Here is a 27,874-nt window from a genome sequence, read left to right as displayed (position 1 = left end):
TTCGGGATAAAAATGCCTCTGGCAGAAAATGAGCTTTATAGTGTTTGGCCAGTTTCAGATGAGGTGACAGATGCTTAATCAGCTTATTCGCCATAAGTGTCTGTCTGTCATCTTCCCTCCCCTTCCCGGGATGGGACGCTGCCAGCAGCATGGGGCTGCAGAGCCCATGCTTCCCGGGGGGGACGCTTGGGCTGCGCGGGGACCTTTAGGCATTAAACTCCATTCCCTGGCGGTGCCTTTGGTGGGGGGCTGTGGGGGCAGGGCAAGGGGCGTCCCTGAGGTGGCTTGGGACTGGCCCCGGGGCTGCTCCGCTGCAGCCGGGCTTGGTCCGGAGGTGGGATTTGTGGGGGGAGAATGGAGATTCTGTTGTCTCCGCCGCAGCTGGCCTGGGAATCGGTGTCTGGTTCTAGAGATGCTATCGGCACCGGGGACTGAATAGCTCTGGCCAGGGAGGGCCAGCCATGGCTGTGCCAAGTACAAAGAGCCGTTCTTCTTTGTGATCCGATTATGCCTTCCCCCCTCCGTGTTTAAATAAGGACCTTAAAGCGAGGGAGGAAAAGCTGTCAGACAGAGCTTCTGGTGTTCACCGACACCCTAATTTATGCATCTATAGGCAGGTGGAAAGTGACACCAAGTGCTTTGAGACAGAGGTGTAATTCCTTGCGTGTGGCTTCAGCCGTGGCTGGGACCAGCTCAGTGGGGACGATGGTAGCTTTGTTCGGGCTTCGGCTCCTTGGGCATGATTTGGATACTGCTCTTCAGCCCTTCCTGCTTGTCTGTGATGACCGAGGTGATGCTGCTCTCCAGGGCTGTGCCCCAGGAGCAGGACATCACCAGCCATCATCTCCTGGAATTCAGGTCAACTTTGCCGCTGCTCTGAGGGCTGTTGCCTGCAGTCTCAAATAGCCGCCTGAGGTGTTATTATGGTTCTGTTTGCCATATCTGATAATTTCATGGTTGGGGCATTTGTTTATTTCTCATGGTGAAGCACCTGCACAAGGCATCTCCTACAGGGATGCTGCAGAGCCACCTTGTTGTTGACCCTCTACCTCGTGGTGTTCAAAACCCAAGTTTGGTGGCCCTCAGAGAAGCTGTGGGATGAAGGGAGGGTACCTGGGGCATCACCCCCCCGGCCGCGCCAGGCTCGGCTCTGCCTGCCAGGGCAGTGCCTGCAGCAGCTGCTGGAGCTTCTCTCCGGGGCTGGAGCAGGCATGGCCTGAGGCGCAGCAGGGGCTGCTGCCGTCAGCTGCCATCCTGGCTGTGTTCAGCAGCCCTTACAGCCGTGCTGGGTTTGGCGTTGGGTGAATCCTGCACTGCCCTCATCCCTGGCTCCTGACGTGCCCCAGATCACGAGGTGCTTGCCCTTTAGTCGCTTTTGTGTGTTATTTGCAATACATGGGTCTGCTGGAGGCTCTCAGTGTAAAGCTGGCTGCCCCGGGCGGGTGCGGAGCGGCTCTGTCCAGCTCCCGGTCATCTTTGCTAACCCCGGCGATGTTCTTTTTCCTTTAGACGATCATGGAGCAGTTCAATCCCAGCCTCAGGAATTTCATTTCTATGGGGAAGACCTATGAAAAAGCCTTAGCAAGTAAGTGAAACTGCGCTGCTGACGCATTTATTGTGGAAATGCTGGAGGCTGCGGGGCTGGTGAGGGTCTGGCTGGACAGTGTGGCTTTGGAAGGGAGGGAAGCTTGGAAAACAGACTTGGGATGCTCTTTGTTCCCAAGGAGAATGAGGGGAGGAAAGTGGGGAGATGGTTCTTGGACCTTGATGCAGAGCTCACGGCATTAGGACACGTGAGGCACGTGCGTGCTGTGGCCACGGATGTGGAAAGGATTCAAGCGATAAAAGCTTGGGCGACAGCTGGATAACACACTTCCAACCAGTTTCTCTTTAAATGTTATTTTAAAATATTTATAATTAAGATTTTTAAGTTCTGTTTAAAAGATGTGTTACTGGAATGTTCAAATTGCCCAGAACACTTTGGAAGAGAGGGAAAAACCTAAAAATACTGGTGGCAGCTCTCGGCTGGGAGCACAGGGTCCGATTGGGAGCCATCAGGGAGGCGTAGATTTAAGTGATCAAAAGTAAAACTGTGAATTGATGAAAACCAAAAAAAGGACTGTTTTGACTTAAAATGACTTTGCGTACTGCCTGGGCCTCCCTCAGCTTGGTCCTGGGGAGGTTTAGGGCAGGCTGTGTTCGACTGCAGGCAGCTGCTTGCTTTTGGGGAGGGCTCTGCTTGCTTCAGAGCTGCACTGCAAGTCTCCTGGATTTTATTTTTTTAATTGGCTCAGTGGAAATGCCTGTAAGGGGGGAGGCTGTCACAGTCTTAAGTCGGTGGGAAAAAAATATTTTGGTGTCCCATGTTGCAATATGACCTTTGTGAAGGATCTGTGCCGCCTTGCTTTGTGCCTTGGGCAAATGTTATTTCCCACACGTCAAAGGGTTCCTGGATGGCTCAGTGAGGATCTCCTAAGGTGCAGACCCCTTGCTGTTTGCAGGTACAGGTGCTCCCCGTCATGCTGCTTGCTGCCTGATTCTGGCAGTTTTTAACTAGATTTTTTTAATGGATCAACTGGCTGTAATGTGGGAAGTGCCCGTCCGTCCCGGTTGGCCGCACAGGGGCGGTGGACTCTGATCCCCCAGGGATAGGGCACTTCATGCACCCTTACAAGCAGCGGCGCTTCCCAGCCATCCCTAATGATGCTAACGAGGCAGGGGGCTCCGGGTCTGGGGGTGCTTCTGCCTGCTGCCTCCCTGCTGGGTCTGCAGCGGGTGCGGGCAGCAGGGAGGGGAGGAGAGGAGATAGGGGAGAAGAGGCTGCGCTTGGAACTGCTTTTTATTTGTTCTTCTGAAACGTTATACCAATAATGCAGTTTTTAATTACCCGGGTAGTGGAGTGCGTTTGTAACATGCTGTTTTATCACCACTTAAGCTGGACACAGTGTAACTGCAGCATTTTGTGGATAACCAGTATGATCACTTGTTTTCTATTTTTCTCTCATCCCTGCTGTGAATGTGCTTTGAAGACCAAGATCTTCCTGTAATTTTTAAAATTGTCTTTGGTCATCCTTTACTTTGGATCTCTGAGCTTGTGGGGGCATCTGAAGGAAGTGTCTTAATCAGTAAATCATGCTGGAAGAGGCTTCAGCACATAATTTGATGGTGTTGAGCTAAAGCTGTACAACATGTTCTTGTGATTAGAGGAAACCCCCTGCTTATCTGATTAAAGTGGAGTGTGTAGCTGGAATGTCAACAAACAAGACTGAACTATAATGAAAGTCTGTGATATTCAATTATTCCACAGTGATTTTTCTTAAGCAGCATTACGCAGGCTGATGGTTACGCTGGAATGAAAACCACCTAGGTCCTGCATGTTCCTTTTTTCTCCTAAATAGCCCTGTAATCTCGCTGCTCAAGCTTTCTTCTTTCTTCACTCATTTTTCTTCTGTTTGTTGTCTAGTCCCTCCCTGTGGGGTTAAGCCCTTTGAAGTAATGTCTATTTTAGTGCCTAGCATCTATTCAGTGCCACAGGAGTTATAATAGCCATTAAAGAGAACATAACCTGCATTTTTTTTATGCTTTTAGGTATGACATATGCAGCAAAAGGATACTTTGATGCTCTGGTTAAGATGGGAGAGTTGGCCAGTGAAAGCCAGGGATCTAAAGAATTGGGTAAGTCACCAATGGACTTGCAATGGAGTCGCAGTCCGGAGCACACTCCGAGCACAGGAATGAAACTAGATTTTTGCTGTCAATGGAGATAGCAAGCTCAATTTGGAGTTGATACTGCCTTATGTGAATGGTAAAAGTGCCTCTGTATCTGCTGTTAATGTAGCTTTAAAAAAAAAAAAGCCTGCTATTCTTAGTGTCAGGATTTTGGGGCACTGTCAGCTTGTGGTGTTTGCAAAGAGGAAGCATTTGCAGAAAGCAGCTTTGCTGACATTTTTGTCTTGCTTTGCAAAGGCAAGTGCTTTGCAAAGGCACCAACTTTGCTTTGGGGGCTGAGGTGGTGCTGCCCATCCTCATCCTCTGGAGCGGAAGGGATGACACAGGGGAGCAGGAGCGGTGTGGGCAAGGGACAGGTCAGCTGTACCAAAGCAGGGTTTCTCCTGGCAGCACCCAGCGCTCAGGCTGTGTGCGGTGGGGGCTGCGTTTAACCCTGAGCCCCCCTGAACACAGCAGAGCTGCTGCAGGACCTGCTGCATGCTGTCTGTGCAGCTTCCCTGTGCCACATGGCTGGGGACTCGTGCTTGCTCAGTCGATGGGAGTTGCGGCAGACATCACGAGCTGTGATGCTTGGTGTCTCCTTTCCCTTTTTATTTTTTAACACTTACTCCTCTGGTAAGTCATTTGGGAGCTGCTTTTCCAGCTTCCCCATGGCTCAGACATGGCTCCTGTGATCTCCCCCTGAGCTGCCCCGCATCTGCGCAGATGTGGCTCAAGGTGGCTCTTCCACCTCCCCCAGGGATGCTGCTGCCTCTTGTTAAGGCTCTTGTAAGGCTGGGATGGGGTTTGGTCTCGTTGCCCCTGCAGTCCCAGGTGAACCCCTCTTCCCCTCAGCCCCTTCTGCGGGTCTGGTTCACCATATCACGGCGCCAGGAGACAGCAAACTCCTCATTAACACAATCTCTCTGAGGCAGTCAATTAACAGAGAAGAGGCTGAGCTGAAATGACTCTAAAGCTGATGGAGCTGTCGGTGACCAGCCCCTCGGAGGGGTCAGGCTTTGGTGGTGCTGTCTCAGGTGCCACTTACCCCCAGCCACAGGCTGCTCCAGCTCGGCCGTGCACAGCTTGCTGCCTGTGTCTGAATTTTGATGGGGAAGCAGTAAGTGTCTATGGAAACAGATTCCATCACTTGGATTAAGGCTGCCTATAGCAATCTGTTTCTGTTTAATAAATAAAACAAAAGCCTTGTGTGCACTGCATGCAGCAACTGAGATTGTAAAGGCTGTGCAGACCTTACTGGGGGCTACTTCCCCCTCTGGCAGGGTGAAAGGTGCAGCAGCTCTGTCCTCCTGGAGGTGACAGCTTGGGAAGCCTTGTCAGAGGTGGCTCAGCTGGGCGAGGGCAGGAGCTTGAGGACCACAAATCCACAAAAAAGCCCAAAAAAAAGGCTTTGCTCACACTTAAAACCTAGCTTTGGGGTAGTCTGGTGGTCCTGCTTCCTTGCCTAAGGCTGGTGGTTTGACAGCAGGCATCCTTCATGCCCTCCTGCGGGCTCCTGATGTGCATTCACTGCATGGCTCAAGTGTTTGGGGGGTTAAAATGTTTCCACGTTACTGCACCTTCCACTCTTGGTGTGAGCGCATCCAAGGGCAAATCCTGGCAGCTCCTGCTCTGCCCTGAGCCATGACGAGCGGCTGCTCCTCGGGCCCCTGGCCTTGTTGATCTTGCTGATATTTATTGTGGCAGCTGCTCCGTGCAGGAGAAAGTTAAGATAAAATTTCTGGCTGCAGTTTACTGGAGCTGATAACAGCTGGGGACACACCCCCCTCCCAGCAGGATGTGTAAACAGGGGCTAAAAAATGCTTTAGATTGTGGCTGTGCTCACCAAAGGTATGGCTTTTCCTGGGAACACCTTTGCATTATCAGTCCCTGCACTGTGATTGCTGATAGTGCTTGAAAGGAGGAAAGAGGCATTGGGGTCTGTGTTGTTTCATTTCTTACTAGAGGCCACAGCAAGTGAGGACGTTCACAACTGCCACTTCCATCAGTGCAGTGCCCCTGCCGCTCCCTCCCTGTGCAGGTGGTTTCCACCATGAGCAGCAGGACAGGGAAAGCTGCTCCAAGATGCCAGGCAGGACTCTGGGATGCTCTGATTGGGACTGCAGCTTGCATCTCTTCCCAGCCTCCATAGAAAAGAACCTGAGGTTTTTGTTTCCCTTTTCTAAATGTGGATGCTTTTCTGATCTCATTTCTGGGACAGGAGATGTCAGAAGAACCTGAAATACTGCAGACCCCTTGTCTAACATGTGGTTAAGGCAGCCACATCTGTGCTCTGGCTCTCCTGCCTGTGCTGCAGTGATGCTGCCTGTGCTGGGGTGACTATGGAGGGCTCTGCACCCCCCGGGCGATGCAGCACGGCTGGGGACTGGGAGCTGCGGGTGGTTTGCAGCACCCTGGGGAGCTGAGTGGGCACTTGGAGGCTGTCCTGTGCCAGGAGAGCTGCTCCGGCTCTTGGCACTCAAAGCCGGTCATGTTTTCCTGCTGTCACCTCTCCAGTAGCACTTGTGACTCTAAGGAGTTGCTCTTGAAGTTGGGCACTGGAGAAGTGCTGGTCCCCAGCTGCACGTGCTGGCTGTCCAGCGCAGCTTGTTCGGCTCTGTGCTGGCTTTTTTTAAACACAGGCTCCTCCGATGGCAGTGGTGCTGTACATCTGTCATGCTGAAAACATCCAGGCTGCCAGTGCACTGCCTCCCAGCTTGGGTCTCTGCTCACCAGCTGCTTAGCACTTCACATTTTTTGTAAATTCTCCATCAGATTTTAGCGACAGTGTGTAGACAGGATAATCCTGGGTCGTAATGGAAAATCTGGTGATAATAAAGTATTTGAGCTGTAATTGGCTCTGTGGCTTGAGTTTTTGGGTACGAGCATCTGGTGGGGGCATACCTCTGTCTGAACCCCATTGCTGAGGTTTGGGATGTTCAAAGTCTGTTTTCTTGGGGGTTTTTAACTAAAGTGATGCCCTGACCAGACCCAAGGTGTAGCTGTCAGTTGTCCCCGCACAGCAGAGGTTTGCCGTGAGCCAGTTCGTGCGGTTCCCTGTCAGCTGAGCAGCTTTATGCTTCCAGCCACCTGGGGAAGCCTCCTGTGCCTGGTGGAGCTGCAGCTGCTCTGTGCCCTGCAGCAGCCCCCGGTGCTGTGCGGGCAGTGGGGGAGAAGCCGGGTTGTGGGACCCCTCTGGCAGTGGGCTGGGGGAGTGAGCCCCGGGGGGCTGATCCGGGGCAGCGGTGGCAGCGGGCATTGGCTTGTGGTGGCATTCCCAGGAGGGATGGCAGGGAAGCTGCTCCCCTCCCTGCTCTGCTCTCCAGGCTGCTGCCCAGCTTCTGGCACATGGAGGGTTAGACCCACAGTTCCTCTTCAAGAGAGGTTTCTTATGCTGCTGTTCACATGTTCTGTGGTTGCAGTGGTGGCTTTTGGGAAGCTGAGAAGCTGGTGTGAAGAGCAGGAGTGCTGGTGTCTGAGTGGGGAAGGTTGCTCCAGGCTTGCTCCGGGCCGGGGATGGTTTGTAGGTGCTGCCGAGGAGCTCCTGTCTCACGTGTGTGAGCATTCGGGTGACTTCGGCCCTTGTCTGGCTCCTGCATAGGTCCCTTGGATGCTGCTCAAAATGTAGTTTCTTTTGTCCCACTTGAAAACTAGGCCATGGCAAAGTCATGGGAAAGGATTTTCTTCTGCAAGGAAGTGTGTGCCTGGTGAGTGGGGCTGGAGGTGGTTTCCAGCAGGCTGGGAGCACCCTGGGGTGTTGGGGCCGAGCAGCACCTGCATGACACCCCGTCAGGGCTAGAGGTGGATTTTTGTTTAGCAGCTGGTTTTCTTGAAGGTCCTCCTGGGTTAGTGAAAGCTGCTCTGGCTGGAGCGTGGTGCTGCGAAGGGACAAGCCGTGCAGTGGTGAGTTGGCCGTTGCTGAGCTGAAGGGAGCTGCTGGCAGGCAGTGGCTTCTGATCCACAACTTGCAGAATAAAATTGGGACCAGTGGCACCTTCGTGGTCCAGCTGTTTGGTGTCAGTGGAGGGTGCTGGGCTTCAAGAGGTTTAAACTGTCTCTGTACAGCTGTTAAAGCACTGATGAGCATCGCAGAGGGATGCAGGGTAGAGCTGGGCACAGAGCCTGGTCCTGTCCACAATGCTGCATAGAACCTGGGTGCCACCAGCCTGGCGGGGCGGCCAGCATGGTGGCTCCTGGTGAGGAGCGGAGCAGCCTGGTGGGATGCCTGTGGCTGCCCGGGCAAGTTCGGAGTCTTGCCCTCCCTGCAGCTCCTTGGTCTGGCCCCGCTCTTGGCGGCGGCGTGGTTTGGAGGCTTTCTGCTGCACTGAATCCTCTGGGATAGAGGGATTAATCTGTTAATTGGATTTGCAGTTTTGGGTAGATGCTTCCTGCAGCAGCAGAGATGCAGATATAGATCCTGCAAATGTCAAAGGTTGTTGCAGTGTTTGGTGTGTGATGGGGGACCACTGGGTCGGTGGTGGCTGTGGCACCCGATGCCCACTGGGATCCTGCCAGAGCAGCAGCCAGAAAAAGTGAAGCTGAGCTCCAGGAAATCCTTGTGCTTGATGGATGAGGCTTGGTGTCCCTGCAGTGGGGTCCCTCTGCCTGGGTCAATGAGCTCGTGGGTGGGAGAGCAGCAGCAATCTTGTTTGATCATTTCAAAATTGGACTTAACAATGCACTTAGTGGCTTTTGGGTAACAGCTTTGTGCTGGTGGAGAATTGGATGCTCTGGACCTGCGTTTCCACCTGTGATTCTGTTAAAAGGCCTAATTTTCCCGAGAAATTTTCCCAGGAGTTCAGCACTTGGCCTCCAAGCTGTGTAGTTCTCTTAGGGAAGGCACCTGTAGGAATGGGCTTGTGAAGGGTGCAGAAATGCAAGAAAGACCTCTTAAAAACTGCTGCCTGCCTCAGAAAGAGGGGCTCTGCTGCTGTCTGCCTTGCCTTTTCACTGCCTTCAAACCTTGCGACGAAAAGCAGACTGCCATAGCAGTAGGCTTGTTCTCACCAACCTGTGTTTGGGTAAGTAATGGTGGAGGGTTGTTAAATGAGCATCTGTGACGAGCATGTTGCCTGGCTGGAGTTTCTAACGCATAGCAGCTGTGTGGAACATTTGGGTTTCACCTTCAGTGGTGACATCTCCCACGGATGCCTACCTGCTGTGTGCCCAGGCACCGTGCCTGGGATGTGCTCCGGCAGGGATGCTCCAGCCTTTGGGGAGGGGTGGAGGGGCCGTTGTGTGTCTGTGGGCTGGCTCCTGATGTCCATCGGCAGTGCTGCGAGCTTGGCAGGCTTGTAGGAAGGGGCACAGCCTCTTGTGTGGCCAGCCCTGGGTCCTGGAGGTGCTTGCTTCCCCTCCCGGGGCCACTGGTGTGCTGGATGGGTTCAGGTGGGTCTGAGCCGGGTGCCTGCAGGCTGGTGAATGTGAGGGCTGTGCAGTTGTGTTCTCTGCTAATTAATCCTGCGCCACCAATATAGCTGCTGCCAGAGCAGCTGGGCGCTAAGGGACTCGCTGGTCTGTACATCATGGTACAGATACACGATCTGCAGGCATCCAGGGTGGCTGCTGGAACGTGGGGCATCGCAGGTCACCCAGGTCTTTAATCTGTCCGTAGTAAAATCGTCAATGGCAACTGCTCAGCCTGAGGGAACCAATTACTGAAATGTGTCATTGAACCTGCCTGAGTCAGGGTGCCTCAGGAAGCTTTTGCTTTTTGGTTTTTACCTTGTCTCTCAATAAATAAATAAAATGTTTTAAGCTTTGCCAAGCTGGGTTAAAGCAGCAGCTGCAAACAGAGCTGATGGTTATAATGCTGATGAGTTGCTAATATAACATCAACAAATTGGTACCATTCTTTGGGGCTGTGATAAGTGAAACCTTTTTGAAGAGGAAATAGACGAATCGGCGCAGTGGGGCGATTGTTTCCCCGCGCTTGCATCCTTCCCGCTGCAGGCGCCGGGATCTTCCCTGGGCTGCCCTGCAGTGGAGTGTCGGCACTGTTGAAGCCAGAACCTCCTTGTCTGGGTGAGGGGCTGGGCTGTGACTTGCTTCTTGCTGGGGCTTGGGCTTGTCCGTGGCACGTGCTGGGTCTGAACTTGGATAGAGACATGTTAATATGAGGGAAGAGGGAAAAAATTGCAGAAGTTCTGAACAGCGCGCTTCTGCTTCACATTTGGCTTGATCAGGCCTTCAGCACATGATACTTATATTGGATATAAGGAAGAAATTCTTTGCAGTCAGGGTAGCAAGGTGCTGGCCCAGGCTGCCCAGAGCAGCTGTGGGTGCCCCATCCCTGGCAGTGTCCAAGGCCAGGCTGGACGGGGCTGGGGGCAACCTGGGCTGGGGGGAGGGGTCCCAACCCACGGTGGATGCTTGGACTAGATGATCTTCAAGGTCCCTTCCAACCCAAACCCCTCTGTGATGTGCGAGCAGAGTTATTGCCGATCGGTGTTTACAGGACAGGGGGAGGCAGCCCTGCAGCAGCAGGGATGTGCCCGAGCTGGGGGTGGGGGGCAGCGCTGCAGCTGGTGGAAAATGGAGTGAAACTGGTGCTGAAAGGGGAACTGGTAACTGCTAGGCTGAGCGCCCTGCTCTGCCAAGTCCGGCGGGGCAGGATTCCACCCTGAAGCAATGCTTTGTTAATAATGTGCACAAGGTTGATGCTGTCCACCCCACTCCCAAAGAAAGCCCCCAAACTGATGGAGCTCTCCTGTCCAGCAGGCCGTTGTGCTTAGCAAAGTCCAGGAGGGGTGAGATGGGTGCCTGTGTCAGAGCAGTGTCTGGGGCAGGGTCCTCAGGCACCCAGTGCTTTCACATCTTCATCTGCCCTGGGTACGTGCTGGTATGGGCACATCCCCCCACGCGGGTTCAAGTACTTGCTGGGCATCAAAGGATTCAGCTAACAGCATTTAACCAGCCATTGAAAAGCAGATTATTTTTTTTCTTAGGGTTTTGGAGCTCAAACAATTTGCCCTGTTACTGTCTGTTGCTTTTTCTCATTAATGAGCTAATATACCTTTTCTGCCAGCTTGGTTACTTCCCTTGATGGCACAGTCACCTTTCCTCGTCTGCCTTAATGAAAAGCAACAGAAGGAAGCCCAGCACAGTGTCAAATAGTGGAGGAGCTGAGCCCCTGGGCTCCTTGCTTCATCCTTTCATGCTCTTTATTTGGGGTTTGAATCTCCAAAGCAAGTGATCTTGGTGGCGAGTGACTCCAATGGTGCTGCCTCCTCTGTCTTAGAGGAGCAAGGAGCCGTGCTGGTGAGGAGGAAGCGCTGTTTGCTTGTCGGCGCATCCCTGCTCCGAGCTGATGCCAGTGGCAGCGGGAGCCGGTGGCCGGCGGCTGGGGACCAGCTCCTGCTGCCCTTGCAGGGCAGGCTGGGCTGCTTCAGCCCTGCTCAGGCATCAACATGTTCTGGCTCGGGGCGCTTTGGCTCCTTTGCCAATGAATTGTTTGGTATTTTTATTAAAAATGGCTCATATCTAACTCAAGAGTGAAGGGGGAAAAAAATATCTTTAGGCTCTGAAATTCAAAAGCAAAAACCCTGTGAGATGGGCTCCCACTGCTCTGCCTTCTGGAGGGGCAGCTGGCTCCTGCGCAGGGCTTGCGGTGCCGGCAGCAGTGGGAGGGATGTGGCACAACCTGTTTGCCTGCTCCTGGCTGGGTGTGGTAGGGAAGGGCCCACAATAGCCCTTACAGTTCTCCCAGAGCGATACTGTGAGTCAGGCATAAATAGCAGCTCCTCCTTGCCTGTTTGTGCTTTGCAGCCTGCAGAGAGGCGTGTGAGCCCAGCACGGGCAGGTGAAACCCTTGCTCTGCTGTCCTGCCCTTCCCTGTCTTTATTTTTGCTTTTGGGCTCAGGTGAGATGATGAGCCATGGGTTTCTTGACCTATGGGATGTGCATTTTGGCAGCAGGGTGAGCACGGTGCTCATGCTCTGTACACAATTTAAGCTGTGACCCAAGTTCCTGCCCTGCTCTGCCCTGCTGCGCAGCAGTAATTATTGTGTGTAACTTAAATCCCACTGGTAGGTGATGCAAAACGCCTGTGGCGTGGGCGTCTGTGCTGCTGCTGGGGCGTGTGCTGTGGTCCCAGCCCTGCAAACGCCTTGTGGTATCTCAGCACAATGCTGCCGATCCTCTTCCCAGCCAGGGTTTGAAATATTTGGGCTTTCCAGCTACCGTGGAATCTCTTAGTCACAGCTTAACTTCTCCTCTGCTGCCGTGCTGGGTTAGTCGGGGCGGTTTCAGGATGAAATGTCTGTTAATGTCTAACGAGGTCGAGAGGGTTTTTGCAGCGGTGAAGCAGCTCGTGGTGTGGCAGTATCGGGGTGCCGGAGGTGCCGTATGTGAATTCACACGGTGCTGCAGCTACTATTTAAGGGATTTAGTTCAAATCCTGCTGCTGCCCCACGTGGGCTCCCCGCGATGGCAGAGGCCACGGGAAGCCTGGAGCTGATTCCTTCGGAGCTGTCTCAGCCCGGGGAGAGGCTCTGGAGGAAGCTCATGCCTCTGCACAGCCCAGCGCCGGGCAGGCATCCAACCACCTTCCTGCGCCACACCAGCTGCAGCACCATGCTCACCTTGCACCGTTCCTGGCACCGGGCTGGCCATGCCGTGCCACCGGTGAAGGCACAGCAAACCAGCCACGGTGGGGACAGTGGGGGTGGCTGTGTCCCCTTGCCCGGGCTGGGGCGCTGAGCAGCATGCAGCAGGGATGCTGTGCCAGGAAGGTGATGGTGGAGGACAAGGTCTAAACAAAAAGATGCAGATCTGTTGAGGTGCACCATGCACCGCCCTGGCTGCTGGGGCCAGGTTAATTCCCTGGGCGAGGAGTACAGTGGGGCAGAGACCTGGTGCTGGGTGTACCGGCTGCTGCATTAGGGGATATGGATGTCACGTCTGAGCGCCTGGTCCCTGCACGAGTTGGGACTTGGCCCGGGGCTTTCTGGCCACAGGAGCCAGCCCTGCACTGTCTTTCTCAGCCAGGGTTTCCACTCCAGGCAAACGGGAAGCGAAAGGGAGAGGGGGTGGTGCAAGCTTTGAAAATAATAAGCGAGCCACCCTTGCATTGATACACTCCTGAAAAAGCAATCTCAGCCAAGCAACGGTGTTACGTCATTGCCTCCTTGCAGTGGGAATTTGTGCACTTCCCATGATTGAGCTGTCGCAGCCCAACCGGAGAGCAATTTCCTGGCGGTCTTGTGGTGGTGACCCCTTGCCCGGACCTCCCTGTTCATGCGTGAAGATCTTGGCGGCAGACGTGTAATGGCCCAGCCAGCTGCCTGCTCCACGCCAGCGCCGGGGGCTGCTCTGCCTTGCTCAGCACCTTGCAAAACGGCTGTAGAAGTTATAGCTGTCTCGGTGGCTGCAGGGATCTGGGCACATGGTTTGCTCCCGGCAAAGGAGCGGAGCTGCAGCCACGGTGTCTGGTCACCTCCCTGCTTTGTGGGATGCCTTGTGCGTCCCTGCATCCTCTCGGAGCTGAGTGGGGGGCACAGGGGGACAGTGGCCCTGGTGCCAGTTGGCACTGGCTGAGGACTGGCCGGTGCCAGAGCCGGTTCTGTTAGTGCATCGACCCGTGGTGGAGGGGGCTGGTGCCTGCCAAGGACAAAAAGGGATCAGATTTTAATGTTTGCAAAAGGCTTTGAGACACAATGTATGGTACAAAGTACGAATTGCTCCAGCCACAAGAGCAAAGAAACATTGGGCCAGGTTGTTCCCGGTCAGCCGGTGTTGACACTTGGCTGGCGTATGGCCCAGGCACGTGGTGTGCCAGGGACAGGCTGGCCAAGTGGTGGGCTGGGGTTGGCCCAGCACATGCCATCTGTTTTTGTGCTGAATGAGGGTCCCAATGGTTCCCTTCCACTGGCGAGACGCTGGTTTGGCTAATCCCAGTCTCGCTGAGGTTTGACTCCACATGCAGAGGATGCGGTTGTCCTGGAACCCAGGGTGGACCTGGCCTCTGCAGGGGACTTGCATTTTCCTTCATTCTCTAAATACACTAAAACCTGCTTTGTTTTTTCTGGGATGGGATGGGGGATTCTGCTTCCCTTTTGGAGAGCCCCTGTGGGTGTAGGAGTGGGGGAGCTACCAGCCACCTCTGACTGCAGGACCTCCCGGGGCTGAGTCCTGAGACAGGAGCAGCTCGGAGACACGGCTCATGGATTTCAGTTTACAAACAGCTCCATGTAGGCTGGAAGCCTCCTGCGAAGCTGCAACCTGCCATGCTGGAAGGAACAGCTTCCTAACTTAGTCCTTACGAATAGCTGACAGAGCTCAGCTCTGCCTGAAAGCCTGCTCTGGTCCGGAGATGGATCGTGCTTTTAGCGGAGCGGTAGCACTGGCGGCTCCTAAACGACGCTCCCGCAGCTCCCAAGAGCGCGTCTGGCTCCGGCTGTGCTGGGGCTTTTGCTGAGGCAGGACACTGCCCTTCCTCCCAGGAAAATCACAGTGGGTGTGTGACTTGATGAATTCTGCATTTGAAAAGAAAAATCAAGGGAAGAGACAAAGCAGAGCTGGGATCCCTTGGCCGTGGCAGCCCTTTGTGGGACTGACCTTTGGCATTCGCAGCAGCCTCATGCAGCGGCTCTGCCCTCGCTGCCCAGCTCGCTGGCCCAGGGCAGGGCTGCCCGCATGCGGCTCAGCCGCCGAGGTTGAACGGATCCGGTGGTTTTGAGGCAAATATCAACCTGGGGCTTCGCTCCGTGCACAGCTGTGTCCTGTGGCCCGGGCTGAGCCTCAGGGCTGCATCTGTGCGCTGCTGCGCTTCTGGGGGAGAGGGATGTGTGTGCTCTGCGCTTGGTGATGGGCTGTGTGCAGCCAGGAGAGCATCAGGTAAAGCTCCTGGCTGTAACGTTGCTATTTAATCCCATCTCTCTTGTTAGCACAGCATCCCTTGTCTCTGCCTGCTCCTTTCAAATCGGGACCGTCGGCTCAAGACAAGGGACCTTTCTTGGTCCTGTTGTCTGGCTCCTTTCCAGAGCAGGTAAAGCAGTGCCGTAGCTGGGGTGGCCACTGGCATGGCAGGTCGCAAGCGGGGCTGCCCCTGAGTGCTTGGGTCCCGCTGCTGCTTGTCCTTGTTTCCCTTCATGCTGCAGAAGGTGTATGTGTTTGTCAGACTGTCCTAGATGAGTATCTTCTCACCTACAGCTCCCTGAAGGTGGGCACTGGGGGTCCTCCAGGAGCACCTGTGGGTCTGTCTGTGGACCCCCCCATGCTAGCAGGGTGCTGCCTGCCCCAGCCCCAGGGTGTCATCCCGAGCTCAGTATCTCAAGCCCCCTCCCTGCATCTTGTCTTTGCAGGAGATGTGCTTTTCCAGATGGCAGAGGTCCACAGGCAGATCCAGAACCAGCTGGAGGAGATGGTGAGTGCCCCAGCCTGGGTGTGCCAGGGTCTCTGTCTGGCCGTGGTCTCTGCCAGGGTTGCAGCTGAGCAAAATGGTTTTCCATGTCTTGTCCGGGCAACACCAGCCCTGTTGAAGCAGATTTGCTGAGCTGCAAAGAGTCTGGTCTGCTTGAGCATCTACTTCTGCCCTGCTGGGTCCCTCTCTGAGTGTCTGTCTGTCCCTCATTGCCATCAGCCTCTGCTCTCTGTAGAGACCCTCTCCCCTGCCTGCCCCGGTGCTCCCTGCGCAGGGTTTGCCAGCTCTGCTGAGGAACCATGGTTTTTTCTTTCTGCCTGCAGCTCAAGTCCTTCCACAACGAGCTCCTGACACAGCTGGAGCAGAAGGTGGAGCTGGACTCCCGGTACCTGAGTGTGAGTTAGTTGTGCACTCCAGCAGCACAAACGTGGGCTCGGGCATCTCTGCGTCTCCTCCTCCTGCTGCCCGGCTCCCTGCTCGGGGATGCTCATGCCCAGACACTGCTTGTGCCCCCGGTTACGGGTGGGTCCCCGGCCATCACACGCATCACCATTTGCAGAACAGCTGATGTCAGGCTGTTGCAGCCCCTCCTTGCTCTCTGGGCCATGGGGATCCCACTTCTCCCAGGGGTGGGGGGATCTGCTTGCTTCTGCTGACCCTTGGCAGCAGGAGCTGTGGCCAAGGCAGGGGTTTGGCTGCTCAGAGCTTTCTCCTGTCACATCCAGGCTGCACTGAAAAAATACCAGACGGAGCAAAGAAGCAAGGGGGACTCGCTCGACAAGTGCCAGGCAGAGCTGAAGAAACTTCGGAAGAAGAGCCAAGGCAGTAAAAACCCCCAGAAGTACTCTGACAAGGAGCTGCAGGTAGGACCCTGAGTGGTGGTGGGGATACGAGCATCTTGTCAACCTTGTGCTGGCACATCGAGGGGGGCAAGCATCTCATTGTCCTCGTGCAGTGCAGCGTGGGGATGAGCATCTCGTTGTCATCATAGCAGATGCTCAGCACCACATGCTAGAGGTGGCCCAGCTCCTGCAAGCCTTTAGATAAGGGCTCGCAGTTTTCTTTGGAGGAGCAGGCTCAGCAGCATTAGGGGAGCGTGGTGGGGTGTGGGAGGTGTGACAGGGAGGGGGTGGCAGCCGGCAATGGGAGCGGGTTGGTCTCGTGGCTGCCCTGGGGGAGGACGGTGCAGAAGGGGAGGCTGCGAGCTCCGCTGATGGCAGATGTGCTGGGCGGTGCAGTGGTGACTAACCCTGCTTGATCCACTGCTCCTGGGGCTTTTTTTTTTTGCTTAATGAATGAACCCAAAAAGATCATTAATTGTGTTGTGCCAGATCCATCTTTCTTTGGATGGTGTTGTACTTAAATATTTTCTGTGCCTGCTGCTGGGGCGTCCCTTCCCCCAGCGTGCCGGGGTGGCAGCGAAGGCCGGGGGCGGCTGCGGTGAATCACCGTGGTGTGATCACGGTGTGGGCTCCCTCGCCAACCACGTGCCGTTTGCTAATTGGGTCCCAGCAGTGTGGGGCTGGGGTCCCTCGGCACCTGCCTGGAGGGTTGGTGCTGCGGGGTGGGCACGTTTTAAAGTTTGGGGCATTGGGTTTCCCTCTGGGGGGGTGTTGGGGTCGGGATCTCACTGAAGAGCATCCAGGGCACATCCCTGGCCAGTGCTGGTGGTGCCAGGGCTGCAAGCAGGACATGCCAAGGGGCTGCAGCACTGGTGTTGCTGGTGGGTTTGCAGCAGGAGCTTGTGTCTTCTGAAGTCTGCAACCTTTGGTTTGAGCTTTGCCAAAAGTGCAGCTGAATGTGGCAAACTTCAATGAGTAACTGATGCACCTACCTGTAAACCTGCTGCAGCTGCAAGTACAGGTGCGTTACAGCCCCGAAGGACTGTGGTGTGAGTAGTGCCTTGAAAAGGGGAAGGCGAACCCTGAAGCCAGAAACTAGCTAGTCTTGTTTCTGAAGCACGACAGCGTGTGTTATGTTGGGACAAAGATCTGTTACTTGGATGCTGCGGGCTGGTAACATGTCACAATGCACCTTGTGTGCTGAAGGGGATCTGAACACGGGTGGCACTTGGCTCATGGGGTCTGCGTGCAGGGTGGCATTTAAAGTCATCAGCAGATAGTTAACATGAAGGTTGTGCTGGGGAAATGACATTCTTAATTGCACTAAAATTTGGAAAATCAGTCATTCTCTCGGTGGTGTGAATCAGAATGAGTACTGAAGAATAAAACGTACCTGTAGTCATCCCCCCCAGCTCGGTGTGCAGGTCCCATGGTGAGCTGGGGCACAGTCACCAAGCTCATGCCCATTGGCAGCCCCTCGACCAGAGCCCATGCACCCCAGCCCGGGGGTCCTGCCCACTGAGGCGGGGGCTGGCATGTTCTTGAGGGCTGAGCAGCTCAAGCCCCTCCTGAGCAGTGGTGTCTCCGCAAGCCCTTGCTCTGAAATTCCTGCTGAGCGAGCGGAGCCCTGTTAGGCGATGCAGCTGAGCGTGGGGAAACTCGGGGATCCCACCGTTGTTATCCCCCACCCATGAAAGCTGCTGATAGGGACAACAGAGCAAAACTGCTGCCAGAGCCACCCCTCCTGCCTCTCTGCCCCAGGCTGCCACTGCACAGGGATCCCCATCCCACACCCAGACTTGGAGGAGGAGAAAATCCATCCAGCGATTGGCACGATGTAGCTGGGAGAGGAGCGACGGTTTGATCCTCCTGCTGTGATGTGGCAGGGATGGGGGAGTCCTGTTAGCACAGCCGCTTTGGGCAGGGAAACAGGATCAGGCTTTCATTCTCTTAATCTTTCAGCAGTAAGTATTTAGGAAGCGCTTATCTCTGAAAAAGCCTTATGATGGCTTTTGAGCTTAAAGAGCTATGAGACTGCTCAACTGCTTGCTGCTTATTTTCCTCCTAGATCAAAATACAAAGTTAAATTGCTGCGTTGAGCCATGAGGGCAGTTTTCCCTCTGTTCTCTGCTGGCTGCGGTGCTGGTATTCCCTTTCAGTGGAAAAAGAGGGTGTCTTGGGCCATCCTCAATGCTGCTCTTACCTTTGCCTCGCAGAGGGGGTTGCTGCCAGGGCTGTGCAGCCTTGGAGCTATGTGGGTGTTGGTACTGGCCCGAGGAGGGAGCCTTATGCGGGGCTTGGTGAGGCAGGAGCTGCTGATGTTGTGCTGTGGGGCTTCGCTCCATTAAAAACCTTTCTCAACTGGCTTAAAGCAGAGAACCACGTGTGGCTCACCCTGAGGAGCTGCTGCATGTGGGTGGGTTTTAGCTGGCCCAGGGCCACCCCTGTGGCCAGCTTGTAAAAACCCTGGCAACCTCTGAGGAGGCTGCTGAAGGCTTGTGGGAAGCTGAAGAATTCATCAGGCTGGTACTTGGGGACCACAGACCGATCAGACAAGAACTGGATGCAGCTCTTCTAATGGGCTGTTGCAGATTACTTGTCTCATAATGGGAGAAGCTGCTGTTGGTGGAAACATCCTGGTAGCTACATCAGTCATCTTCTCCTTCAACAAAGCAATAACATCCTACTCTTCTTTTGAAGACTCATCCATTTAAGCCACTGTAGCAGTTGGCAGCCAGGACTCTGATGCTCTGTCATCATCTCCATCCGTATTTAATGCTATGGGAAGCAGAATTGCTCTTTTCTGCCTTTTCACCACTTGTTGCTGCCTGTATGTGAGATGGGTGGGTGAGACGAGTGTGGTGGCAGAGGCATCTCCTTAAGGGGGCTCCAGGACTTGGTTTGTGTGATAACATCTCGCCTCTGCCAAGGTGAGAGGAGATTTGGGGCCGTTCAGGCTCTGGTTTGCTGGGTGGCAGAGGACAGCCCTCACCTGGGCCAGGGTACCAGTGTGGTGCTGGCTCCTTGCTCTACGGGACTGATCAGAACCCCCAGTGAAACAGCCCAAACATCTCACCTATGGCTCTTCAGATATGCCCCCTTTATAAAAGTAAAATAAATACCAATATTCAGCAGGCACTGCACAAAACTAATTATCTCATGGCTAGTGAGCTTTGGGAGTGCGGCGGATTGAGGAGGTGTGCTTGGGGCGAGGCAGCAGCACGATGCTTGTGGGAGCCTCCTCCTGAGCTGCATCAGCCACTTGCATGGAGAGCACCGATCCAGGCTTGTCAGAGTCCCACATCGTCTGGCCTCTGTCTCCTGTGCTTGTTCTGTGGAGTTCTTATGGATGGGTGTTGCAGGATTAAAGTGGTTGGGGATTTAAGGCACCTTGCGGTTTGCAGTAAGGATGGCCCATGTGCTTAAAAGCAGCTCAAAGTGCACTTAGGCTGCAGGTGTGATTCTGCATCTCCAAAGCTTTGTCATTCATGGTCAGGAGAGATGCTGTGGTTGGGGGTTGTTACTACTGCATGTCGCCATAAAGTCAGGCTTTTTATTCCTCATGAATCAGTCCAGAGCTTTTGTTATACATGAGGAACGAAAGCTGAGACAGCTAATTGCTTGAGATGGCTCATCTTAGTTATGTAGTTACTGAGGTGCTGGGGGTTTTTTGACCTGTGTTGAAAATCTGGAGAATAAACCAATTCCATTCACTTCACGTCTTTTATGAAGAAAAATGGAAATAATATTAAGATTAAACAATCACCAAGGAAGCTAAACTGCTGTAATTTCATTAAGTGTTGGTTATGACCAAGCTGTGAAATCAAGGTCACGATGGATTTGGGACCTTGATTGAATCAGCCACTCAACAATGAAGTTATGTTGGTTTGAACTATTTATCAAATCATATTAGAGCTACAAACAATTGGATTTCTGCATTGGGCTGAGACAAAGCTGACAGTAATTCATCCTAAATAGGGACGCTGGAGCTGGCTGTTTGCAGTGGCAGGCTGCGCCTGACCCAGGCAAGGGGGCTGTGCTGGGGGTGCGGGGGGCAGCTGGAGCTCCCTCCTGCTCCCAACCCCTGCACAACCAGGGGGTGCTGAGCCAGGGGCGGTGGGCTGTGCTCAGCTCCTGCCCAGATGTGTCTTCTGCTGTCCACACCGACACCTGTTCCTGTGGGAATATTTTAAGCATTAAATACCACTGTGCCAAATAACCTGGGGTGTTTTATAAAGTTCTGTAATTGAAACCTCATTTTGATATTCCCATCAGGAGAAATAATTTTAGGTGTAGGTCAGGAAGCTCTAACTGGTAAGGAGTTTGCACAAACCAGGCTACAAGGGCTTTATGTAAAAGTCAGATAGGGAAGAGCTATGGAACAGCTCGGTAGCTCCCTCCAGGCTCTGCGGTGCTTTAAGCTAGGTTAGGATGTGTGTCTGAACCCGGCACATACGGATGCAGGGAGGGGAGGCGGATGTGGAACGCTGGGAGAAGCGTGGGTCTGGTGGTCGTGGGCAGCACTGTCCTGCTGCGGCCAGGCTGGGACCAGAGGGTCCCCACGCGGGCGGTACCGGCCGTGCTGTCCCTTTGCCTGGGTGGGTGCTTCTTGCACAGAGCTCGTTGGCACTACCTGCTCGTGGCTGGGGACCTTGCTGGAGAGCTCAGCCCTTGCAGATTTCTTTTGCCTCTTGTTTACTCTGTGAACGCGTCTGCTGGCAACGCTGCCCCCCCTTACGGCAGCGCTGCAGGCCCAAGCATCTGGGGAGGCTTTGGGCGTTGGGGGGGTTCCCACATGGTGCTGCTTGTATGGAGCCATATGCTGAAGCAGCTTTTTCTGACATTGTGGTCTGTGAGTGCTTATGAAGGAGGTAGCACACAAGAAGAGGAAAACCTCCACCTCCTTCTGCCAGCACCTGTGGCTGGGGGGCTTCACTCAGCTGCTGTGGTCACTGGCTGCATCCCTCTCACCCAGGTGAGCTACAGGCTCCAGCACAGAACGTAGTTTCCTGAAACCAGCTCTACAAATCTACAAGCAGCTGCTACAAATACACAAAATGAAGTCTTAAACTTCTTTTCCTCTGGGCTGAGGTGCCCAGATGCCCCCTCTGGGAAGCTGGTCTTTTGGTCCCTGTGCCTGCACAGGTCAGGGCCATGTCAGATCAGCACTTTGGTGCCAACCCTTGTGCATCAAGCCACTGATCCGGGCTGTCCCCGTACTGACAAAACGTTTTCAGAAGCTGATCGTGAAACCCCCGCACAGCCGGCTGGAGAAGGTGCTTGCCTGCTGTTTTGTTTTCTGTAAATTTTATGTAATATCACATGTGTACGTGGATGGAGTTTTGCAGGAGCAGTGGAAGGATGGGGCTGATGCCCTGATGAACAGATGTGTGACAGGCAACGTAACAAGGGGAGACAGCCCCTCTTGGGGGAGGCCAGCGAGGCCAGCGTCCTTGGAGCCGGGTATCTGCCGGGCTGTGCTCCCTAGGGTCCACTCTGCGTATGATTTCACCTTGGATAACCATCAGCATAACAGTGTCTGCAGCATCACAGAGGAGGGGTTTGGCTGCAAGGTGATGGAGCTGGAGCCATGGGGACTGGTGGGCAGCATGGCAGGTGCTGGCACTAAAAGACCTTCACTGGCTGAAGATGTTGGTGCTTGTGCAGGGCAGGGGGACTTTGTCTTCTCCCCAGGAAAGGTGCTGAGCTTCAGGGTGCCAGATGCACAGAAATCATCCACCAGTGGGCAGCTGTGGCAGTGTGGGTCTGTGGCTCTGCAGGGTGCATTGTCCTTGCAAAAGGCAGTGAAATGTGTCTGGGCTCCCACAGTGACCTGTGCTGTCCGCTGTGGGAGAGGGTTTGGTCTGCTGCTTAATTTGCTGTATTACAAGAGGCGTTAGGTCACCTCAGGCTCATTTCCAAGCTCGGATCTCCTCAGCCATGCTCTGCTGGGAAGAGCCGCTGATATCCCAGGGTTTGAATATGGCATCGCTCTGTCTGGCTAAACACACCGACCAGCCTCCCTCCATCTGTAACACTTGAGTGATGATGGAGGCTGGAGGGAGCCGGGAGGGGACAGAGTTTTCCCTGAGGCTGCTCCAGGGTCCACCACTTCCCACGCAAGAAGCAGATTCTGGGCATGAGGAAAAGCTGTCCCTGTTCCCAGGAGCTGTCGGGGCTGGGAGTCCCCAGCCTCTTTTCCTCAGTTTGGCGATATGCTGTGGAAGGGTTTCAGCTGTTTTTCCTTAAGACTTCAACAGCTTAGATGCTCTTCCTCTCTTAATCAGCCTAACTTCTTTCTTATTTTATCCCATTACTTTCTAATTATTCTCCCTTGTGGTTCCCTGCATAAATCCTCCCTTCTGCCAGTGTTCATTCCTTCCAGGTATTTCAGCCTGCCGCAGCAGGCTGGCACAGCTGGCCGAGTCCTCTCCCTTCCCTGTCTCGCATCCCTGCCGCCCTGTGCCGCTGGCCTGGGCGAGAGCCCCCCGGTGTTCGGAGCTGGTGCGGGGGCACGGTCCTTCCCCTGCTCGGCATCACTGCCGACCGTGGGCTGCCCTGCAGCGTTACCAGCTTTCTGCTATCCAGGCTCACTGCTGCACCCACCCCGGTGGGCTGGTGGCCCCTGCAAGGCAGCCTGGGGCTTCTGCCAGCTCCTGGTTGCCTCTTGTCCTTGTGGCCAGTCCTTCACTCAGCCCGTGTCACCCGCAGCGGCACACGCACCTGATCACTGATACGGAGCTGCAGTGATTCCTGCGGCCGTGCTCAGCGCGGTGGTGAGGAGCATCACCCTTGGCTCATTCCTGACTGGTTTGTGCGTTCCTGGCTTGGGCAGAATGGTCTGAACTAATTTTTTACCAGTAAGGGTGGGTGGTTATTAAAGGCTCAACTGAAGTTCAGTAATGATGTTGCCGTTTCACCTGCGTTAACTACCTGACGGTGGTATGTGCCTGAAAGGAACTCAGGTCTTGATGTTTCTGGGATGCTTTTTCACCTGCACACACCTCTGGCTGTCAGCGCTGGAGTGGCGCTGGGAACATGTTAGTGTAAGCAGTGGGACCTCTGTACCCTGGCTTTTTTGTGTTGGGGGATGACAGCAGCTGTTGGGGTGGGGACTTCGCAGCTTCTTTTTTCTTTTTTTTTTTATGCTCTTGTTCCTAACTTACTGTCTGAGTCCTTGAGCTCCATGGGCTGCCTCCTGAATGGAGATTTCCCAGCTTTGGGTGGACCCAGTGTGACGGAGCTTTGCTCCAGCATCGCCCATCTCCCCAGTACTGGGTGGCCAGGGGGGGTTGATCCGGTGGGTCCCCAGCTGAGCCACCATCACCTGTGCAGCCGGGGCTCCCCCTCCCCAGATTTGCTGCTCCCCTGGACTGGGAGCCCTGGCTCTGCTGGCTCCCGCAGCTGAGCCACAGCAGCATCTTAAACCAAACCCTTTGCCCGTCGCGCTGCTGCTGACATTGCTAATTAGGTCAGCAGCTCCTGGTGAATTGGAAGTGGATGTGTTCAGGAGGCGGGGGGGATGGGGGAGTTATTTGAGGCCTCTCCAACCTAGAAACCCAGAAAAGGTTTCTGGAGCTGTTGGGCAGCTCCTGTGTGTGCTCTGGCTTTTGGCACAGCTGTGACCACTGCCATGGCCAGCTCCCTGCCCCCTTGGGTGCTCGGGTGACAAATGGGGTACTTTTCCTCTTTTAAACTGGGAATTTTATTTAGATGATGCTTAGAAGGCTGAATTTGAAGCTGGCAACCTAAATCAAGGTCTGAATTAAAAATGCAGCACTCGAGAGGTACGTGCCTGTCGGTGAGGTCTCAGGGTGCTACAGAGGCTGGCAGGGAGGCACCTTCCCCTGGCTCTTAGGCCAGCTGTCAGGTCGTGCCAGGCTGAGAAATGCATTTTTCTGGGGTTCAGAACACGGGATGGCTGCAGGATCCTCCCTGTCCCGGGGGAAAGGAGATCCGAGCAGCGGCCATGAGGCCGACGGTCGCACCTGCCTGCAGGTAAAGCACCACTCGCTGACTAAAGGCAGCGTTTCTCCCCAGCACACAGTAGTAATGCACAAAGCATGATATAAGATTTCACCTTTTTTTTTTCCCTGTGCATCTGGCATATTTTACAAGGTTTTTATTTAAATTCTTTCTGTGCGTTGTTTGAAAGCCCATTGTCATTTTGAGCAAATCCGAAATGAAAACTGTGTAGTGAACATGAAGTGTTGCTCGCCATCTTGTAATGTAATAACATGTAAAAATCAAGGCTCTGAATAAATCAATGGCACATCAGGCATATTTACATAAAGTATATAAAGCGCTGAGAATACTAAGTTTAGAGCATAGGCGCTCTGCTTGCAAATCAACATGTTCTAACTGGCTGCAGCCATTAAGACAAGCCTTTCCTTAGTGAAATAATTAAAAGTATACTTGCAAAACAAGATTGAAATCAAGGATGTAAATAAGGCTTTAGCTTGCATATTTAAATCATGATTAAAACTGAAAATCTTGTGTGGCTAAGATAAGCATTTCCCCTGTGCTGCAGTGTGTTGGGACTAGAGCGGGGTCTTGCACACACGCAGTAGCAGGGCAGAGCTGTGCCTGGCCTGGGGATGGTTATCCGGGGAAACCTGAATCACGGTGGGATGGTCCTTGTGCTACTGAACTAAATTAGCTGGAGGTGGACTCATTTCACTCCTCACCTTCTTGTTCTTGATGGCCCAGTTAGTAAATTAAGCAGGATGAGTTTTGGGTGTCGGGGTCTGCGCTTGCTTCCTCACTCCTGCTATTTCAGGTGCTGTCAGGGTTGCACTTTCCTTCCAGAAACGGGGCTCTGCACAGGGGGACCGTCGTCCTGCCGCTTCCCTCGAGAGAGAAGGGAAGGAAACTTTTTCGGGAGCTGCTGGTGGTGCAGGCGTGTGGGGATAGCGAGGCTTGGTGCCCTGGGCAAAGCAAGGCTGCGATGGAGGGGATGGGGCCCAGGACCCTGGGGGAGCTGGGGGCTCTCTGGGCTGGGGCATCCTTCCATCCCAGCTCCCCATCACCGCTGCCAGGCTGGTGCCTCCGGGCTCTGTCCCTGTGCTGTTCCAGGGGCTAATAATACCCGGGAGGAGGCGGCGTGATGCCGGTAGTGCCTCTGTCCCAAGCCCACTCTGGGGAGTGATGCTTTCCCTGCTCGCACCAAGCGCGTCCTCCCACGGCCGCCTGCTCCCACCCACTGGCATGTGCCCGGGGCTGCTGCCGCCTCTTCCCTGTGCTGTGCCAGCCTTAGTGCCTCCGTGCCTGCTGCTGGCACAGCACAGCTGCCTGCTGGCTTTCCCGGTGCCCTCCCTTGTATCCCTGCCAGCCCCTGTCCAGCTCGGCTCTCCTCACGGCTTTGCTTGGGGGGGTGATGCACGTACCTCCATTATTGCTGCTTCTGCAACCCAGTGCCATCAGCTCGGTTACCTTCACTTAATTCTGTCCCTAAACGGGGTGCTTGCACTGGAGTTTCTCATTTGGGGGGAAAAAAAAATCTCCTTAAAACAGGGTTATTGGTTGCAAACCAGTTTGTTACCCATTTCATATCGACACCCTTTCCCTCACCTGTGGTGCTGTGTGTGGGGAGACACAAGACCTGCTGGGTCTGGCATGAGCTCTGTGCAGGGTTTGCTTCTGAGGGAGGATGGTCCAGGCAGGGTGGGAGCTCCAGCTCGGAAATAAGCCCCCTTTGAAGTCTGGTGTGCTGCTTAATCTCACTGCTTTTGTTGAGGTTTGTTCCATTTTATGTGTCTGGTAATAAATATTGTAGCACGCTAAAAATAACTGTTAAACATGAAGAAAGAAGTAAAGCTGCTTTGGGCCCTGAATTTCCAGTTTAATTCATTTCTCAGAAGCTCAGACTTTCTGGAGCAGGTTTAGCTGTGCCTGGGCTGCGTGGTTGCTATGGCTTTGCAGTGGGGAGCTGCTGGCCCAGGGGAGAACTGGTGGCAAGGAGGTGTTGCAGGGCAGGACAGCATGGGCGAGGGAGATGCTCCTCCTTGAGAGGCTTGGTGGCTGCTCTCCCAGTGCCACATCAAGGGTGGAAGCTTATTGCAGAGGAGCACTGGGGGCCTCCCAGGAGGACTGAGGGATGAGAAAATGACCAGGCTGGGGACATCTGGTGCCCTCTGTGCTCAGGGCAGCTGGTGGTGTGGCCGAGCAGCAGCGCCGCAGTCCCAGGCGTTGCTCTGAAGCCATCCTGTGCGCCACGTTTGCATCGCGCAGGTCGGCTTGAGCAGCTGGGCTCCCTCAGCTCAGCCTCATGCGCTGCTTCCATGCCCCGTACGGTGCTGGCAAAGCCCCATGTGGCGCAGCCACGCTGGCAGAAGTCATGTAGGCAGAGCAGGAGCCCGTGCCAGCAAAGGAGCATCCCGCTGCTGTGTCTGCAGCATCTCTGCCCCGTGCTGATGGGGACCCCGGTGTCTGCACAGCCCCGGGGTGCAGCATCAAGGACTGGCCATCCTGGCCATCCCCTTGCAGCTGGGCAGGGAGGTGCTGTGCCAGCGTGCAGCACTGCCCTGGCACTGTCCCCACGTTCCCTGCACCACTTACGCTGTGGCTGACCAGCAAATGCAAACTGCCGGTAGTTCTAGTGTTGCTGATGGTTGTGTGTGGTGGAGGGGTTCACGTGCTGTCCCACTGCGGCCCCCAGCTCCCCACCGTCCATGCAGGCAGGGTTGCAGCGGAGGCACCGGCAGCAGAGGGGATGCTAGAGGCATTCAGCCCGGACTGGGTTCCGTGGTGGCTTGTGCACTGCGGTGCCTGGCAGGGATGAGCGGGGGGTTACAGGGGCTGCTGCCAGCCCCTGGCGATCAAGGCAACCTCCTCGGCGTCCGCTGGTGGCATGAGCGCCTCGGCACGGCTCGGGCCCCTGTTTGGTGAGAGGGCGGCTGCACGCGGTACAGCTCGTCCCGCCGCCCGCGGCTGCCAGCCCACGCGCTGAGTCAGCGCCTCTGCGTGGGGAGCTCCGATGAGTAAGGGTGGGTTGGAGGGGCCACGCAGGCACATGTGTGCATGTCTGGTGCTGGGGGGGGGGGGCACCCTGCCTGCTGGCCCCCCTGCCAGCCCCACGGCTGTACTGCTGAACCCTTGGCAGAGCATTCTGCGGCACCCCCTGCCCTCCCCACGGAGGGGCTGGCGCTGGGTGGCCGAAGCGGGGAAGGCAGCCATCTCTTTGCTCTTCTTTCTGTTCTAGTACATTGAAGCCATCAGCAACAAGCAAGGTGAGCTGGAAAACTACGTCTCCGACGGCTATAAGACAGCTCTTACAGAAGAGAGGAGACGGTTCTGCTTCCTGGTAGAGAAGCAGTGTGCGGTAGCAAAGAGTGCGATCACTTACCATGCCAAGGTGAGTCAGCCCCACCGCTGCCGTGTCCCTGCGGCCCACTGCAGGTCCTGGCTGCCCCATCACCGGGTGGGTGCTGCTGTCACGAGCCGCTGCCTACCGAGGAAGCTGATAACCTGCAAGCTGCAGCTGGTGTGGCCCCGCTGGCACGGGGGGGCAGGATGCATCAGTGGGTGACCCACAGGCAAGGTGCCCTGGGGGAGGCAGGGCTGTCCTGGGGTGGTGCTGCCCTTCTGACGCGGGGAAGTGTCTCCCATGGGTGCCGCTCTGCGTTTCAAAGCAGCTTCTGGCTGCACGAGGTAGACCGGACCGACTGTGGTTTGCCAGAGTGCCAGCGCGGCGGTGCTGATGGCAGAGCTGGCAGCGTATGCCGCCGTCGGGCTCAGCCAGGCGATGCCAGCCCCTCTGCCATGCAGCTTCACCCGCGCAGGAGAGCTTGTGGTGGGTGGCTGGGGTTCAGCTCTCCTGTGCGTCATGGTCACCGAGGTCTGAGGGCTCTGCCCTAGCAGAGGCTCCTCAGGTTCCTTGCGTGTCAGTGACTTGCAAAAGCAGAAGAAATACAAAGCGGCGATGTTCCCACTTGGAGCGGGGGCGGCGATGCCCACCTGGCAA

At 55.0% G+C, this 27,874-nt stretch overlaps 1 protein-coding gene across 10 annotated transcripts in view; it reads left to right on the top strand.

The window, feature by feature from the left end:
• The window catches only part of BAIAP2 (BAR/IMD domain containing adaptor protein 2), a 48,575-nt gene that overhangs the window by 7,714 nt on the left and 12,987 nt on the right, over positions 1-27,874 (top strand). For all 10 annotated transcript variants that reach the window (XM_040582165.1, XM_040582161.1, XM_040582160.1 and 7 more), the window contains exons 2-7: positions 1,510-1,585; positions 3,589-3,675; positions 15,012-15,073; positions 15,394-15,465; positions 15,796-15,933; positions 27,113-27,265. In XM_040582165.1, the coding sequence (XP_040438099.1) occupies positions 1,510-1,585; positions 3,589-3,675; positions 15,012-15,073; positions 15,394-15,465; positions 15,796-15,933; positions 27,113-27,265 (588 nt within the window). The remainder of the gene's footprint in view (positions 1-1,509; positions 1,586-3,588; positions 3,676-15,011; positions 15,074-15,393; positions 15,466-15,795; positions 15,934-27,112; positions 27,266-27,874) is intronic.

Source organism: Falco naumanni, chromosome 1 (assembly GCF_017639655.2).
Source record: "Falco naumanni isolate bFalNau1 chromosome 1, bFalNau1.pat, whole genome shotgun sequence".
NCBI classification, from domain to species: Eukaryota; Metazoa; Chordata; class Aves; order Falconiformes; family Falconidae; genus Falco; species Falco naumanni.
The sequence above is the reverse complement of the archived record's forward strand: the minus strand, read 5'-3'. Positions and strand labels throughout refer to the sequence as shown.